General features: G+C 36.9%; 2 protein-coding genes across 4 annotated transcripts in view; one reads left to right on the top strand and one right to left on the bottom strand.

Moving 5' to 3' along the window:
• Positions 1-19,989, bottom strand: part of LOC126100255 (dynein axonemal intermediate chain 7-like) — an 844,976-nt gene that overhangs the window by 390,068 nt on the left and 434,919 nt on the right. The window lies entirely within an intron of this gene.
• Positions 1-19,989, top strand: part of LOC126100253 (toll-like receptor 13) — a 229,344-nt gene that overhangs the window by 50,950 nt on the left and 158,405 nt on the right. For all 3 annotated transcript variants that reach the window (XM_049910839.1, XM_049910837.1, XM_049910838.1), the window contains one exon: positions 8,983-9,654. In XM_049910839.1, the coding sequence (XP_049766796.1) occupies positions 8,997-9,654 (658 nt within the window). In that variant the 5' untranslated portion in view covers positions 8,983-8,996. The remainder of the gene's footprint in view (positions 1-8,982; positions 9,655-19,989) is intronic.

Here is a 19,989-nt window from a genome sequence, read left to right as displayed (position 1 = left end):
CACCATAGGTATGTGTGGGGTAAGGTTGCCATCCCTGTTGTACTATGAATCTGTTGTTTACTTGTTAGTCTGTAAATATCTGTAGGACTACTTGTGTAAAACAGGCTTGGGTTGTACTGGCCTCTCTTCATATATCAAATCTGTTGAGTCCAGTACAAATAGAAAGCATTCGGTGTCATGTTCCAGAATGGTAATATTTTTCCCTAATGTGGGCAGGAAAATGGCTCTTAAAAATTTTCAGCACATCTACTTGAGAAAGAGGTTCATCCAGTATCTGGTTTTATTCAAATATTTTTCAACGCAGCCCCTTAAGCTTCCGTGTTTGCTATTGGATGGAGCTGGGTTGAGTACTTCATGTCTGAGCTTCTCTAGTATGGCCACAGACCAATATTTATCCAGAAAGGCTCTCTCAAACTGTTCATATTAATGGCAACATTCCGCCATGTCCTTAGCCCACAGCAGAACATCACCCTGTGTGTATCGAACAACAAATCTAATTTTCTGGGCTTCAGTCCAGGTACAAGGTAAAACATTTCAAAATTCTATGATAAAGACCATGGGGTTTGTTTTTTTCCCTTCAGAGGTAAATATTGGAAATTGTCAATGGAAATTGTTGATGCCTAAGCAATCCCTCATCTGCAAGTAATGTTAACAAACACGCCGCACTGTCAGTGACAGGTGTTTTTGTGTTCGCTTGTGGCTTAGCTCATAGAAATTGTGCGTGCTCAATAGCTACAGCTGTAAGTGTTGTTGCATTCAGCTACCATCACTATTTTCCTGTGATGGGCTAGCCCCATGTTGTGGGTAACCAGTGAAAGTATCTAACTTCTCAAAAAGCATGGGTTTGTTTTCAGTCAAATGTTGTTTTGGAATGTCACTAGTTTTAGAAATACTGCCTCGTAACCTTTCCTCTGCTTCCTTTAAACCTGAATCTGTTTTAGCTAGAAGCTGACTTTCTTTCTCCTTTAAAGCTTTTTCTACAGCATCTACATAAATTTTGCACTCTGACACTATCATTTCAGCAAGGGTGCTGCCCTTACCCAGCATCCAGGCTTCACCTTTTTCAGTTATTTCCTTTACATCTGCACATATCTTATCTCTTTGTTTTTTGGAAATTTTGACTCGAAACTTAACTGGCCTACTTTTAGACTTTTAGAGTTTTTGCATACATCTTGCAGCTTGCTGATTGCATCTGTTGCAATTTTTAACCACACATCCGCTTGGGATTGCATCTCCTGAATTTGAGGATATGCTTCACTATGGTTTTGTACCTCACCTGCAAGTTGTTCCTATTTATTGTCTATGGATGAGACTCTTTCCATTAACATAGTTATATTGCAGGATATATCAGTAATTATTTATTGTTTTAGTTGTTTACCTAGCTTTGTCAACTTCCCGAATAGTTCATGTCAGATAATTCAGTGTGTATAGTTTTCTCACATCATGGAACTGTTGACTAATACTATTCTTGAAATCATTAAATGCCTGATTTTGCCTTGTACACTGTTGTTCTATATTTTCTTTAAGTTGGTGTGTTACACTTTCCTGAAATTCCTGTTGTTTTGTAAACTGTTGTGTTACATCCTTTAGTTGCTGTGTTACACTTTCCTGATATTCCTGTTGTTTTGTAAACTGTTGTGTTATTAGTTGCATGAGTTGTGTCTGATTGTTTGTCTCACTAGTATCTACATTGCTTTTATGAACTGTTTACTATTCTTGTGTTTGCAACATCATGAGCAAATTAACAAGGGAGTTTCGTTGTTGCGCGCTTCAGTTTCACTATTTGAAAAAAAAAAAAAAAAAAAAAAAAAAAAAATGTTTCCCGGTGAGAACTGAGAAATTGTCTCATTGAGCATCATAAAAGTGACATCATGATTAGTTATATTACCAGTGTCAACATTTTTTGACAGTCGGACACCAACCTCCTTGCGCATTGATTTGGTAGACATTGGCCAGTTCACGAACTGGCGCGTTGTGAAACTTGGCTTTCTGACATCTTGGTATACTGCATTTTGTAATTAATTTTCAACAATAGCCATTTCCTTTGACTCCATTGTGAATAGCATTGAACAAAATTATGAAAAAAAATTATTTTTTCAGAAAATGAAAATTTGTCTGTATCAGTTCATTTCAACTAAAGTAGATTTATCTGCATATTCACTAACGAACCTGATTATTATCATACATTGTCTGATAGCATTTTATGACTTATCTTGCACTTTAATGATGACTTTATACAAATTTTCATCTTTGTTGTGACAGTGCCACGAGATTTAAAAGTGCCGCTACGTCAGTACGCAAACACGGCGATAGAGGCGCTCCGCAGCTCGGCTGAGCGCAGGAGCACCACCTAGCTATGAACGACGCCGGCCGCATGTCACGGCATGGCAGTTGAGTGACAGCTACGGAGTTGGTAGCACGAAACCCACTATTGTTTCTCCGTTTGTGTATCCACGCAGTTTATTAGTGCATTAAAGGTTATAACAATCTTTTCTGTAGAAATGCACTTTCTGTAAAGGATATTAATGGTAGGAAAAGAGATTATCTGCTGCCAGAGAGGCAGCACTGAGTGTGGCCATATAAGCATACGTTACTGAAGTAATGTTCCCGTGATCTCACTTTTCATGTTAACATGCTCAGCACGGTTTCTGCCATCACTTCAGCTAAGGGTTTATAGTAAACATAAATACTACTGCCCGCTTGCAGTAAAATCTATGTCCTAGTTTGTGGATGTAGACTTCACCTTGAAACAGTGATGTAAGGTACGGGCAAAATAAATATTTGAATGCCTCTTTTACACATGGCATGTATGGGCTTCCAGATAACATTCATAGATCTCTCAGGTTGTATGTAGGCAACACAGATGTATACAGAAAGGAAAAGAAAATTAGAAAATACATTGAGTGGGTCTGTTAAGTTCTGTACCTCCTTGATTCATGAGAAGTGGAAAACAAGGCATGCTTGCTCAAAATTTCATTCTCTCTCATCTTGACCACCACTGTCATCAACAACAACAAAACCTTGCCATTAAATTCCACTAGACTCCTCACAGTGATCTACATTAAACAGTTACATCTATATTGTCTGCACCATGACACAAGCCATATAAATTTCATGTTACATGAAAACATCTTCTTTGTGCCAATGTGTAACTACATTTACATCAATATTCTGCAGGCTGCTGTGAAGTCCACAGAAGAAGGTACTTAGCATTGTAAAGTGCGTTAGCATTTCTTCCCATTCCAAATGTGTATGAAGTATGGGAGGATGATAGCTTAAATGCCTATGTTCTTGCTGTAATTTATCTAACTTCATACTTGCAGTCCCTTCAGGGTGGTCTGAACTATTTCTCTAGATTCATCAATTAATATCATTCTTGAAACTATGTAAGTAGGCTTTAGCAGGATAGTTAGCCTTTATCTTCAATCATCAACCAATTCAGGTTTTTCATTATTTCTGTAATGCACCCACATGAGTCAGATAAAACTACGATCATTTGTGTGGCCTTCTTTGTACACATTCAATATCCCCTGTTAATGGTCTCTAGTATGTGTCCCATCCATTGTACCAATATTCTAAGATGGGGTGCACAAGTGTTTTATGAGCATTACTTTTGTAGACTGACTACATTTACTCAGTTTCCTGCAAATGAACTGAAGTCTGCCACCACTTTTACCTACAACTGAGCTTTTGTGATCATTACATTTCATATACCCACAAATTGCTACGTCCACATATTTGTCTGAGTCGATTGATTCCAGTTGGACTTACTGATGCAATATCCATAGGATACTGCTTTTCTGTGTTGTTCTGAAATACACAGTTTTATATTTCTGTGCATTTAAAGCAAGTCCCCAATATTTGCACCAATTTGAAATTTTACCATACTGATTGGATAATTGTACAGCTAGAGGGAAACATTCCACGTGGGAAAAATATATCTAAAAACAAAGATGATGAGACTTACCAAACAAAAGTGCTGGCAGGTCGACAGACACACAAACGAACACAAACATGCACAAAAAATTCAAGCTTTCGCAACAAACGGTTGCTTCATCGGGAAAGAGGGAAGGAGAGGGAAAGATGAAAGGATGTGGGTTTTGAGGGAGAGGGTAAGGAGTCATTCCAATCCTGGGAGTGGAAAGACTTACCTTAGGGGGAAAAAAGGTCAGGTATACACTCGCACACACACACACAATCCATCCGCACATAAACAGACACAAGCAGACAAAAAAGGACAGGTATACACTCGCGCACACACACATATCCATCCACACATACACAGACACAAGCAGACAGCAAGTGTCTGTGTATGTGCGGATGGATATGTGTGTGTGTGTGCGAGTGTATACCTGTCCTTTTTTCCCCTTAAGGTAAGTCTTTCCGCTCCTGGGACTGAAATGAGTCCTTACCCTCTCCCTTAAAACCAACATCCTTTCGTCTTTCCCTCTCCTTCCCTCTCTCCTGATGAAGCAACCATTTGTTGCGAAAGCTGGAATTTTGTGTGCATGTTTGTGTTTGTTTGTGTGTCTATCAACCTGCCAGTGCTTTTTTTTGGTAAGTCTCATCATCTTTGTTTTTTTATAACAAAGATGATGTGACTTACCAAATGAAAGTGCTAGCAGGTCGATAGACACATAAACATCTCTGAGACACACGTGAAATTACTGCTACTTCTGTCGATGACACTCCATCTGATACTACAATGCTAGATCCTCCCTACCAAGAAATCCCCCGTATTATCACAGATTTTGTTTGATACACCATATAATAATTTGTTCTTAATAAAGTTTGGTGTGGTGCTCAGTCGTATGCGTTTTGTAAGTCAAGAAGTACTGTAGCTACCAGAATTCCTTGATCTATGGCTTTCCTAGTGTCACGTGGAAAAGCATCAATTGAATGTCACTTGACTAATGTTTTCAGAACACATTGTGGTTGGCATGGAGCAGATCATTCTGTTTCAGATAGCTCATTATGTCTGAACTTAGAATATGTTCTAGGGTTCTACAGAAGGTGAATGTTAATAAAACTGGACAGTAGTTTTGTGGATCAATTCTGGTGTCCTTCTTGAAGATGGATGTTACCTGCACTATCTTCCAACTACTGGACACAGAACTTCTTGGAATGTATGTTAGCCTAAGAGGGAATGTTACTGTGACATTTTCCTTGTGTGATGAAGGTTTGAAAAGCTCAATGCTGCTACAAATTGCAGCAGTTGCTAAGTGTACATAATAACTCATTTTATGGGGAAAAAAGATGCCCTTGACATTCTCAGTGCAGTATTAAAGAGGTTTATGGAGGAAATGTGTGATTGTGCTACGTGATAATGGTGACACATGTTTCTGAGTGATGAAGTGATGTGAACAATCAAACATGAAGTGCATGACCATTAGAGGAGCCCAGTGGATTTGTGAAGAACATGGATTAAATGTCTATTCACATCTGTGGAATTGTAACACCATTCTTCTCATGATTTGTGATATAATTGGGCTTCAGAGAGCTTTGCAATTGCTGAATGGTGAAATCTCTTTATGGTGAATATAAAACCCACAGAATGAGCTCACCTTTCACATTTTTGATACAGTACATGGGGGAAGGTGGATGTTTCCTCAGATACAGTGTTACAAGTGATCAGACATGGATTCTGCATGTGAACTTTGAGACAAAACTGCTGTATATGAAGTGGGCTTATACCTATTTAATATGCAAATCTCTGAACTGCAGCCAGACATCTTTCTGGGGAAAGGTTACGGTCACTGTATTTCATTACAGAAAAGGCATACTGCTAATTTAGTTCTGAAACACATCAATCAATTCATCAGTGTACAGCAATAATTTATTTTAAAAATGAACAATTGAAAACAAATGATGTGGTATGTTTCAATCTCTGCATCATTTCACTGCATGACAACACTCATCTACATGCAGCCAATAAAATTTTGAGAACACTAATAGCATCAAACAGGAGTTGATTCATTACCCTCTTTACAGTCCTGGATTTACACCTAGTGAAGAAAAGTAAATTTAAAATTCTTCTTATGTCTCATCCATTGCAACAGAAATTAAAATTGGTTGCCTATATGTAGTAAATTAAATTAATATTAAAATGTTTGTTTTGCCAATGTTTTCATTAATTATTTTACATATAAGTCTATCATAAAATAATAATGTATGTGCTCAGATTGTAATTTACCTCGTAGCTGTTATGTAAATGTATGCTGATATAATCAGTATTGCTCTAAACAGTGATCAAAAGATCAACAAATAAACAAATAACTAGTTTTTACCTAATATGAAGAAATAGTCATCATTACAGTGTTTTGCAGGTTATGTGGAGTATCAAGATTTCACTGATCATGGTTAAGATGGAAGGTAAAAGAATTAATTGGCAGGTGCATACAAAACTCGTCCTGTGCTAAGATGAGTGTTTTACAATTGCAGAAAATTATGTTGTGGTGATTAGTGACTTCAGGTTTTACTAGTAACTTGCATTAATGAAAAGTCATTACAAGGACTTTTAATAATCACATGAAAATTTCTTTCCAAACCCATAAAACTGCTGGAAGATTTAGGAAAATTTGGAGCTGACCAGTTCTTGATACAAAGACTGTCAGAAGACATTCACTATGACCAAGTGTAACACAATGTATCTAAATACACTGGTGTCTAAAATTAAAGCAACAAAGGGAAATTTCGAAACATTACTTTTCTTTTGCCACAGGGCAGTATAAACAGATGACAGTAAAGTAGAAAAAATGTAAAAATACAGGATGTAAGCAACTGCAACATGTGTAATGACAGACAAAATTGTTCTTCACTTTTTTCAACTTAACAGGTTTGCACAAACAGTCCAATACCTGGTTAATGTGCTCCATATTGGGTGTGGCAACCTCTGGCAGCAATACAGGCCTGACAATGATGGTGCATGTTGTGAATGATGTCATCACTCTCTTTTTGAGGCAACAACACCAATTATTCCTGCAGAGCTGCTCACAAGTCTTGGAGAGTGGTCAGTGGATGCTGACGTGATGTAACCTGTCTCCATAGTGCTCCCAGACATGCTCCATGGACACATGCCTCTTATGAGGTCGAGAATTATCATCCATCAATGCAAAGTCTGGGCCCTTAGCACCTCACAAAAACTGCACATAAGGTCCCATGATTTCATCATGATACCTGACAGCAGTTAATGTTTGCCGACTCACCGACAGAATTTCATGAAGAGGTGTCTGAGTGCTCAATTCAATCTCTGCCAACACCATTAGGGATCCTCCTCAATATTGGGCTTTTTCCACAATATTTTGGTCTCAAAATAGTGTTCCAGATTTCCTCCAGATGCAAATCCATTGAGAATTGCTCTTCAGACAAAATTGGGACTCATCTGTGGAAAGAACATTGGCCCATTGTTTGACCGTACAGGTGGTATGTTAACAAGTTCACTCTAGTCATTCCCTTCTGTGAAGATGAGTCAGAGGTACGCATACAGCAGGTCTCTGACTATAAAGGCCAATCTGTTGAAGCCTTCTAAGCACTGTTTGCCTTGCTACGATGTATTCAGAAGATTTTTCAAGGTCAGATGCTGGTTTCCATGCAGCACTAAGGCTGAACTGTTGTGCCCTTACAGCCAAATAACAGTCCTCTATTTCTGATGTCATATATGGTTGAACCTGCCCTGGTCTTTTGGATACAGTTTTGTTCTCTGTAAACTGCTGCCACATCCAAGAAACAACAGAACAATTCACATTAAACCATCAGGGCACATCAGTTTACGTATGTCCTGGTTCCATTCTTCCTATGGCCCTCTAAAGCAAAGAGTCTGGTAGATGTCTCCTCTCTGCCAGTCTGCACCATCTGTGACTGTGTACACAGTGATTGTGGATGTAACACTATCCCATTTGATAGGTCCCCTGATGTCATCAATGATGTGGTTGTGCAATGACTGGAACGCCATCTTCCATGGAGAACATGGTTGTACAGTGATCTTCGACAGTTTGTACAATTATATCACGAATTAGACACAGGATGGGGAAATGGCGGTTTGTTGCTTCAATTCTGGACACCAGTTTATATGAAAAAATACATTATTATTATGCTATATCATTTTTTAAATATCCACAGTACCCATCCTGAATTATTTAAGATAGAAAGATTACAAAGGCATATGCAAGACTGAGATTTATTAGAAGAATCCTAAGGAAGTGTAATTAACCCATAGCACAAGCTGCTGATTCCTGAACAGGAATCACTAGTCTATTGAATTTTAAATTTGTCTCAAAGAGGAGCAGTGCAATTTATTATAGTTTTGTGGATACATTAATGTGCCTCACAGAAGTGCTAAATAACCTCCCACCTGAGATGCTACAAAAGTGTGTTATGCATTAAAGAAACAGTTACTATTGAAATTCCAAGAATATGTGGTTCAAGACAAGTCTATAAATATATATTACTTCCTCCCACATATATATCACATACTGACCATCACAATAACATTATAGTTCAGGCTTACGTGAAAGTGTGACATCAGTCATTTTTGGTGTGCAACAGCAAATGAAATATTAAGGGGGTACAATGATACCAGAACAGTACCTAACCTAAAATGCACACAATAAAGTTGCTTGTTGTGCTGTTTTGATACTATAAAATATATGCATCTTCTTCACATTTATAACTACTTACATAATTTAGTGCCAACAATTTTTATAACTCATTCAGACTCACTCAGATTTTATTTCAAGTAATTAGAAACCTTTTGTATAAGTTTCCTGAAAAATTTCAGGTTAATTTTTGACTTACACGTAACCTATAATAATGTTATCCTTAAAAGTATTTCAGTATTATACAATAAAAATTTTGTATTAATAATGATTTTCATGGGATTTGTTAAATGCACTCATTATCAGTGTCTACAAAAAATGATTTTAATTTGAATTTATGTTGTTATTTATCTTATATACAAATCAGTTTTAATTTTTTCCCTCACAGGGAGAAGACTTGAAATGCAGCTCATGTGTTTGAGACCAAACATTAACACCTGGGTCAGCATTATTCTGGGAGTAGTTTTGGCTCTTGTTTTGACATCACAAGTGGCTGGAGATGTACCATTTCAACAGCATTATTACAGAGGTTCCGCGATAGACTTCAGGGGTTACATTAGAGGAAAGGTATGGATTTCTAAGAAAACAAAATGTCATACTACAGGAGGTAATGCCGAGCATCCAAATGAACCGCAACAACCACTTCAATCTGAGCAGTCACAGCAGCCACAAAGTGAACAAACAGATCACCCTGAAAGTGAACAACCATATCAACCCGAAACTGAGCCACCAGATCATCCTGAAAACGAGCATCAAGATAAACCTTCATCTGAGCAATCAAATCAACCCCCAGATGGGCAACCAGTTCAGCCTCCTCCTGACCAGCCAGATGAGTCTATGGATGAGCAAATGGACAATCCTCCAGATGCTGATCAAGAGGATGATTTTGCTGATGATTCTGAAGAGCCCCAAAGAGATAGCACAGATGCAGTTACAAATGTTCCCTTGCAGCCAGGCTCACATTTATGGCCATATGAATGTCCAAAAGGATATCCAGAGGTAAAATACCTGAGTGAGACATGTTCCTCCACAAATGATAGTTTATGCAAACTATGTGCAGGTAACTAACTGTTCATTAATTTACTATTACATAAACATAATGAATATAGTGTGCAATAAAATCATAACACTCCAAAATGTCTGAAGCTGCATATGAAATTATAAAAGAAAACTATTTATATGTTTCTACATGTAGCAGTAGTTATCAGATAGTATATTTCTTGAAGGTAGTAACAATTATTACCTGTATGAAGATATTTGGGAAATGTTTCTGGTAACGTCTGCAGGAGTGCTTAATGTGGGAAGAAATGAATATAAGTTGGTCATTTTAAAGCCTATTTAAAGCCTAAAGACTTTTGAACTAGCTAATATACAAAATGAGTGAGAATAAACTGAAATAAAAACAAGAGAAATCATCTCAGATTTTTTCAGAGGAGTAAACCCTACAATAAAAGAGCCTCATTTCAAATTGTACATAAACTGTTACTAACACTGAAAGCATATAATGAATAACACTATCACAACCTAAACAGTTTTACAAGTTGCACTCATAAACGTAGCAGTGGACTACAAAATGTGAGCAAAGCATGAGCAAATGGCCCTGTTGCCTGAAAGTAAGTACCAGATTGTAAAACTTCATTTTATGTGCTTGCATATAACTGAAGTAATGGTACATGACTGTGACTGTTTCCTTACCAAGTTTCCTGGCATTTTTGTATGTTTCTGCAGGATAGCCTTGGAAACAGAGCAATCAATCTTCACTTCAATTAACTCAGGCAAAAATTTTTGTAAACACTCTCAGTATCCATAAATACTGCTCTAAAGAACCAATTTTTGCTTAGACTGAGCCTTCGTTCAACATTTCTCCAGTTTAAATATTTCTGGGTGGTAGGTTCCATTAGTTTAAATGTTATTTAGGATGTTACATTAGTGATATTGCATCTCAGTTGAAACTGCACAACTTAACTTTTCTTGAGTATATGCATAATTTAAGAAGTGACACTACTTAAGAAGAAAATTTGGGTCATTTAATCTGTTGATACTGGACATTGGGTTCATCTTGGGAAGTAATGATACTGTGGTGTGTGACATCATTCACCTACTTACAGGAAGAGAACAGAACACAGACATTTTTTCTACTCTATATTATTTTGTGGAATGTAGGCTATGGTGGCAGGTAGCACAGACTGAGTCTTAATTTAGGCTGACAGGTAACCATTTTGTTATTAGTTTGTGAAGCAGTAGTAACAGAATTCAGTTAATCCAAAAATTTAATTCCATCTACAAACAACCAGTAGAATGATGTTCTTACAATTCTGATTGCATGGTATCAATAAAATGAACATTTGTTTCCAAACTCATGGTTAGGAAATTCCTTTACAGTATCAAATGAAACTTCCCATATTCAAAACCTGAGACAATATACAATACTCATGTGCACCAAACTCTGGTGGGACAAAGAAAAATAAGTTTCTGGCCATCAGTGAGGCTACAAATCCATGTTACTTTAAACACTTACAAAATTGCTGTGCAATTAAATGAATCTAAGACAAATTTGGATAATAGGAACTCAGTTTATCTCGCATCTTGAAGTATTTAAGCATAAAATGATAAAAAGCCTCAAAGGTCATGCCTATGATATTCAACTGTACTTCAGCCCATGGATCAAGAAATTATGGACAAGGCAATTTTATAAGTACAAGATCACCGAATACATGGCACTCAGGCTGAGTAGTACTTGGCCTAAACCTTACAAAAATTTAGTCGTATGAATTTAGTCTGAACTTTGAAACGATTTTATATGTTCATATTGCAGCAAGATCATGTACTTGTAGCTGAAGCAAGTTGGTAGCTTTCTATCATGAGCAACTCCTTGCACAGTAGGTAAACTTTTTCAAGCAGTGGACAGTGTTGCTGATGTAGTGAAATTGTGAGTGTAATCTATGCATTTTTAACTTGGTATGTGGGATGTTGTGACACAACAATGATAATAATAAGGAGAAGTTCTATTCTGGAATATTAAATGTAAATTCTCTTCTGAAAATTGGAAAGCAGAAAGAATTGGAATTACTTCTACAACAGAGCTTCACACAGATTTTAGCACTGCAGGTAATGAAATTCTTAGATCAGAATTTCGTTGATATATATCATTACAGAATTTATAAAGGAAAGTCAGCAGTAAGAATAATGGAAAAGGTGCCAATGTCTGGAACATTGTTTGCATTTAAAAAAAATGTAGATAGTATAACAGATTTTAAGAGAAAATTAGAAATAATGTTCATGTGAACAAGAAATTTCAAGAATAAAAGCTATACCTTTATTAACTGCCATAGCTGAAAACAATGAAACAGCTCTGCATTAAGTAAATTAGTTTTGTGATCTTTTAGGATCTGAAATGTCCAACATATCTACAAACAATGTTAAAATATTTCTTGGTGACTCCAGTGTGCTATCTGGGAAGGAAGAGAAATTTTAAATTATACCATAGATCAGTATTCAGCATCCTTTAGAACGAACAAAAATGATGAAAGTCAAAAAGTGTAAAATATGCCAGTTAAAATAGATGTTCACACATTTTTTGCAAACTACCAAGAAAAGTAAAAAATTGGATACCTCCAAATCCCAATCTAGGAGAATTTCACTTGGATCACACAGCCATATCCAAAAGATGTATCAAAGAAATTATGAATGTTAAACTGATGAGATCTGGGGTATTTCATTCAGATCATTTTATCTATAATGTTAAAATACAATTTCTCCAATCTAAAACAAAAAAGAAAACCCAGAAAGTAATCAGATGCAACACCAGTAGAGTGAATATTACGAAAGGGATTATAGAAGAACTTAGAGATGAAACTGGAACAAGTAAAAAAGGTGATTATTATTACTATTACCGCTATCCCCCCCCCCCCCCCCCCCCCTATGAACCATGGACCTTGCCGTTGGTGGGGAGGCTTGCGTGTCTCAGTGATACAGCCGTACCGTAGGTGCAACCACAATGGAGGGGTATCTATTGAGAGGCCAGACAAACTTGTGGTTCCTGAAGAGGGGCAGCAGCCTTTTCAGTAATTGCAGGGGCAACAGTCTGGATGATTGACTGACCTGGCCTTGTAACACTAACCAAAACGGCTTTGCTGTGCTGGTACTGCGAACAGTTGAAAGCAAGGGGAAACTATGGCCGTAATTTTTCCTGAGGACATGCAGCTTTACTGTATGGTTAAATGATGATGGCGTCATCTTGGGTAAAATATTCCGGGGTAAAATAGTCCCCCATTCGGATCTCTGGGCAGGGGCTACTCAAGAGGACATCATTATCAGGAAAAAGAAAACTGGCATTCTACGGATTGGAGCATGGAATCTCAGATCCCTTAATCGTGCAGGTAGGTTAGAAAATTTAAAAGGGAAATGGATGGGTTAAGGTTAGATATAGTGGGAATTAGTGAAGTTCGGTGGCAGGAGGAACAAGACGTTAGAAATAGTGGGAATTAGTGAAGTTCGGTGGCAGGAGGAACAAGACTTTTGGTCAGGTGAACACAAGATTATAAATGTTATTGTTGTTGTTGTGGTCTTCAGTCCTGAGACTGGTTTGATGCAGCTCTCCATACTACTCTATCCTGTACAAGCCTCCTCATCTCCCAGTACCTACTGCAACCTACAACCTTCTGAATCTGCTTAGTGTATTCATCTCTTGGTCTCCCTCTACGATTTTTACCCTCCAAGCTGCCCTCCGATACTAAATTGGTGATCCCTTGATGCCTCAGAACATGTCCTACCAATCGATCCCTTCTTCTATTCAAGTTCTGCCACAAACTTCTCTTCTCCCCAATCCTATCCAATACTTCCTCATTAGTTATGTGATCTACCCATCTAATCTTCAGCATTCTTCTGTAGCACCACATTTTGAAAGCTTCTATTCTCTTCTTGTCTAAACTATTTATCGTCAATGTTTCACTTCCATACATGGCTACACACCATACAAATACTTTCAGAAATGACTTCCTGACACTTAAATCTATACTTGATGTTAACAAATTTCTCTTCTTCAGAAACGCTTTCCTTGCATTTTATATCCTCTCTACTTCGACCATCATCAGTTATTTTGCTCCCCAAATAGCAAAACTCCTTTACTACTTTAAGTGTCCCATTTCCTAATCTAATTCCCTCAGCATCACCCGACTTAATTCGACTACATTCCATTATCTTCGTTTTGCTTTTGTTGATGTTCATCTTATATCCTCCATTCAAGATGCTGTCCATTCCGTTCAATTGCTCTTCCAAGTCCTTTGCTGTCTCTGACAGAATTACAATGTCATCGGTGAACCTCAAAGTTTTTATTTCTTCTCCATGGATATTAATACCTACTCCGAATTTTTCTTTTGTTTCCTTCACTGCTTGCTCAATATACAGATTGAATAACATTTAGGATAGGCTACAGCCCTGTCTCACTCCCTTCCCAACCACTGCTTCCCTTTCATGCCCCTCGATTCTAATAACTGCCATCTGGTTTCTGTACAAATTGTAAATAGCCTTTCACTCCCTGTATTTTACCCCTGCCACCTTCAGAATTTGAAAGAGAGTATTCCAGTCAACATTGTCAAAAGCTTTCTCTAAGTTTACAAATGCTAGAAACGTAGGTTTGCCCTTCTTTAATCTAGCTTCTAAGATGAGTCGTAGGGTCAGTATTGCCTCACGTGTTCCAACATTTCTATGGAATCTAAACTGATCTTCACCGAGGTTAGCTTCCACTAGTTTTTCCATTCTTCTGTAATGAATTCGCGTTAGTATTTTGCAGCTGTGACTTATTAAACAGATAGTTCGGCAATTTTCACATCTGTCAACACCTGCATTCTTTGGGATTGGAATTATTATATTCTTCTTGAACTCTGAGGGTATTTTGCCTATTTCATACATCTTGCTCACCAGATGGTAGAGTTTTGTCAGGACTGGCTCTCCCAAGGCCGTTAGTAGTTCCAATGGAATGTTGTCTACTCCGGGGGCCTTGTTTCGACTCAGGTCTTTCAGTGCTCTGTCAAACTTTTCACGCAGTATCATATCTCCCACTTCATCTTCATCTGCATTCTCTTCCATTTCCATAATATTGTCCTCAAGTACATCGCCCTTGTATAGACCATATGTATACTCCTTCCGCCTTTCTGCTTTCCCTTCTTTGCTTAGAACTGGATTTCCATCTGAGCTCTTTATGTTCATGGAAGTGGTTCTCTTTTCTCCAAAGGTCTCTTTAATTTTCCTGTAGGCAGTATCTATCTTACCCCTAGTGAGATAAGCCTCAACATCCTTACATTTGACCTCTAGCCATCCCTGCTTAGCCATTTTGCATTTCCTGTCGATCTCATTTTTGAGATGTTTGTATTCCTTTTTGCCAGCTTCATTTACTGCATTTTTATATTTTCTCCTTTGATCAATTAAATTCAATATATCTTCTGTTACCCAAGGACTTCCGCTAGCCCTCGTCTTTTTACCTACTTGATCCTCTGATGCCTTCACTACTTCATCCCTTGAAGCTATCCATAAATACAAAATCTAATAGGGGTAATGCAGGAGTAGCTTTAATAATTAATAAAAAAATAGGAGTGCGGGTAAGCTACTACAAACAGCATAGTGAACGCATTATTGTGGCCAAGATAGACATGAAGCCCACGCCTACTACAGTAGTACAAGTTTACATGCTAACTAGCTCTGCAGATGATGATGAAATTGATGAAATGTATGATGAGATAAAAGAAATTATTCAGATAGTGAATGGAGACGAAAATTTTATAGTCATGGGTGACTGGAATTCAAGAGTAGGAAAAGGGAGAGAAGGAAACATGGCAGGTGAATATGGATTGGGGCTAAGAAATGAAAGAGGAAGCTGCCTGGTAGAGTTTTGCACAGAGCATAACTTAATCATAGCTAACACTTGGTTCAAGAATCATGATAGAAGGTTGTATACATGGAAGAATCCTGGAGATACTAAAAGGTATCAGGTAGATTATATAATGGTAAGAGAGAGATTTAGGAACCAGGTTTTAAATTGTAAGACATTTCCAGGGGGAGATGTGGACTCTGACCACATTCTATTGGTTATGAACTGCAGATTAAAACTGAAGAAACTGCAAAAAGGCGGGAATTTAAGAATATCGGACCTGGATATACTGAAAGAACCAGAGGTTGTAGAGAGTTTCAGGGAGGGAATAAGGGAACAATTGACAGGAATGGGGGAAAGAAATACAGTAGAAGGAGAATGGGTAGCTCTGAGGGGTGAAGTAGTGAAGGCAGCAGAGGATCAAGTAGGTAAAAAGACAAGAGCTAGTAGAAACCCTTGGGTAACAGAAGAAATATTGAATTTAATTGATGAAAGGAGAAAATATAAAAATGCAGTAAATGAAGCAGGCAAAAAGGAATACAAACGTCTCAAAAATGAGATCGACAGGAAGTGCAAAATATCTAAGCAGGGATGGCCTGAGGACAAATGTAAGGATGTAGAGGCTTATCTCACTAGGGGCAAGATAAATACTGCCTACAGGAAAATTAAAGAGACCTTTGGAGAAAAGAGAGCCACTTGTATGAATATCAGGAGCTCAGATGGAAACCCAGTTCTTAGCAAAGAAGGGAAAGCAGAAAGGTGGAAGGAGTATATAAAGGGTCTATACAAGGACGATGTACTTGAGGACAATATTATGTAAATGGAAGAGAATGCAGATGAAGATGAAATGGGAGATATGATACTACGTGAAGAGTTTGACAGAGCACTGAAAGACCTGAGTCGAAACAAGGCCCCCGGAGTAGACAACATTCCATTGGAACTACTAACGGCCTTGGGAGAGCCAGTCCTGACAAAACTCTACCATCTGGTGAGCAAGATGTATGAAACAGGCAAAATACCCCCAGAGTTCAAGAAGAATATAATAATTCCAATCCCAAAGAAAGCAGGTGTTGACAGATGTGAAAATTGCCGAACTATCTGTTTAATAAGTCGCAGCTGCAAAATACTAATGCGAATTCTTTACAGACGATTGGAAAAACTGGTAGAAGCTGACCTCGGGGAAGATCAGTTTGGATTCCATAGAAACGTTGGAACACGTGAGGCAATACTGACCTTACGACTTATCTTAGAAGAAAGATTAAGGAAAGGCAAACCTACATTTCTAGCATTTGTATACTTAGAGAAAGCTTTTGACAATCTTCATTGGAATACTCTCTTTCAAATTCTAAAGGTGGCAGTGGTAAAATACAGGGAGCGAAAGGCTATTTACAATTTGTGCAGAAACCAGATGGCAGTTATAAGAGTCGAGGGGCATGAAAGGGAAGCAGTGGTTGGGAAGGGAGTGAGACAGGGTTGTAGCCTCTCCCCGATGTTATTCAATCTGTATATTGAGCAAGCAGTAAAGGTAACAAAAGAAAAATTTGGAGTAGGTATTAAAATCCATGGAGAAAAAATAAAAATTTTGAGGTTCGCTGATGACACTGAAATTCTATCGGAGACAGCAAATGACTTGGAAGAGCAGTTGAACGGAATGGACAGCATCTTGAATGGAGGATATAAGATGAACATCAACAAAAGCAAAATGAAGATAATGGAATGTAGTCGAATTAAGTTGGGTGATGCTGAGGGAATTAGATTAGGAAACGGGACACTTAAAGTAGTAAAGGAGTTTTGCTATTTGGGGAGAAAAATAACTGATGATGGTCGAAGTAGAGAGGATATAAAATGTAGACTGGCAATGGCAAGGAAAGCGTTTCTGAAGAAGAGAAATTTGTTAACATCGAGTATAGATTTAAGTGTCTGGAAGTCATTTCTGAAAGTATTTGTATGGTGTGTAGCCATGTATGGAAGTGTCCTCGGAATCTTTCACGATGGATATGTCTGAATAAAATCTTCTTGGTTTTCAACTGCAAGCTGTGGCAGACCAAACAAAATTCTTGAATCTTTGATTGACCTGAATTCCAGGTACGAGCTACTAAGGAGTAAAAGAAAACCTTTGGATTGGTCAAGAATAAAAAGAAGACATGGATGAATCAGGAATGTGAAAAGGCACTAGAACAAAGAGTAAAACATGGGGACAACTTTAGAAGTCCAAAGAAAGAAGAATGCCTAGAACTATGCAGAAATAAACATCACTATTAATCCAGAACATCAAAAGGAACTTTCAAAGATCTCATCTTTCACCAAAATAATGTTAGAAAATTTTTCCAAACTCTTAAATACTTCCTTAAAGGTGAATCTAGTACCAAGTATTTGTTTCAAAGATGAAAATAGTGAAATGGGATTAAATAACAAGGAAAATGTCACCAAAATAATGTTAGAAAATTTTTCCAAACTCTTAAATACTTCCTTAAAGGTGAATTCAGTACCAAGTATTTGTTTCAAAGGTGAAAATAGTGAAATGGGATTAAATAATAAGGAAAATTGTTAAGTATTAGCAAACTTTTTTGACAACCTCTTAAAGAATCCAGTTCTAACAGCTAAATCAGAATTTTCAGTAATACCAGAAAATCTTGAGGAAGGTTTCCCACCAGCAGAAGTTTAAATTCACGAATGCATCAAAAATAAACAAACACACACACACACACACACACACACAAACACACACACACACACACAACACACACACACACAAAACCAAGAATGAATGTGGTGAAAATTCCATTGCAGCAGAATTATTGATATGTTAAGAACCAAAGTGTACAGTTGCTCTACACTAGTTTTAGAGAACAAACAGAAACAGAAAAGATTCCAGAAGAATGGAAAAAAAAACATTATTCCACCTGCTACATAATAATGGAGATAAACAGAATGTCAAAATCTACAGTGGCGTATCACTTTTGCCAATGACATACAAAATATTATTAAAAATTCTCCTAAACAGAGGTAAAGAAGCTTTATCTAACAAGCTGATTTCCAAAAGGGAAAATCCTGCACAGGACAGACATTTAATAGTTCATCACAAAATGTTAATCAGAAAACATATAGTAGTACTTTTAGCTGATTCGAGAAAGAATTCGATGCTATAGACAGAGAGACAATAGATAAAATTATTAGAAATGGTGTTAAAGCAAAATTAGCAACCACAATTCATGAAAATCTAAAATATGTGATATTTAAAGTTAAATTTATGGGACAACTATCTCAGTCATATGAAATAAGAACTAGTCTTTAGAAACAGTTGTAATGACCTGGAATTTGTAGCTAAAAAGTCCCAAAATGGTGAACCAAAAATTGTAGAAAGGAAATAAAATGGAATGAAGGTAAACTGCCTGGCTTTTGCAGGTGACTTTGCAATAGTATCCTAAAATGTAACTGGAGTAGTTACTAAAATAAACATTTCTGAAAAATTATGAATATATCTGGTCTTAAAGTTTCAACTGGGGAAAAAGCATCAAAGTAACTAGCAGCACAACAGATAAAACAGAACAAGTTAGTAAATTTAAATCTCTTAGGGAAACCATACAACAGAATGGACTAGAAAAACCTGCAAAACATAGCAGAGTTAATGAAATGGGAAGATGACTTGGCAAAAAATTTCTACAAAAGATGCATGTTTAAAAAAATAAAACTAAAACACTATAACACAGTGTTTATATTCCTGTGAGTGATTAATGATGAACTATCAACTGCACACATGGTTAGAAAATGAGAAGTAAAAAGATCTATGTAAATACTGAAAAATATATCAGAGGTAGTGGCAAAGCAAAGATTAATCTTCTTTGGATACACCTATAGAATGGATGAGAACAGTTATGAAAAAGAAATTGACAATGCCATGGATTACAGAAAAGAACACGAAAGGAAATAGATCAAAGAATTGGAAATAACAAAAAGAAATCTTTTTATGAATAAAATACTAAATTTAGAAAGTTTTCAAGGAAAAGTAAGTGAGAAATTGGGAACAACATGGACAGAAGATAGGAAAAGACAATGTGGGGAGACAATGAAGGACTACCGGAAAAATAGGAAATAACAAAGAAAGAAGAGGAACTGAGGTTGTTATGTCAGATTCAGATTCAGATTCTTTATTAGTCATTCAGCATTATTACATGCAATAGACTTCGCCAGTTCACTTAACCTATTAATTTTACAAAATAAATTTTTACATATTTAAGTTGATATTGGGCATTTCTAAAAATTCTTCTAATGAATAGAGTGGATTAGTTAACAAGAAGTTATGAACATTGTCTTTAAATAATTTGTCAGGCTTGATTGACCCATTTTTAGACAATTTGTTATATATTTTAATTGCCATATACTTATGACTATTGTTAATTTTAGCTAATCTGTTTTGTGGCAACAGCAGAGAATTACACGTTCTTGTATAGTAGCCATGCCTTTCATTTGTTACACTTAAATTAGGTAGTTCAGCAAGTATGTAGTTAACACTGTCAAGAATATATAAAT

Source organism: Schistocerca cancellata, chromosome 9 (assembly GCF_023864275.1).
Source record: "Schistocerca cancellata isolate TAMUIC-IGC-003103 chromosome 9, iqSchCanc2.1, whole genome shotgun sequence".
NCBI lineage: Eukaryota > Metazoa > Arthropoda > Insecta > Orthoptera > Acrididae > Schistocerca > Schistocerca cancellata.
This window is presented reverse-complemented; position numbering and strand designations above follow the sequence as displayed.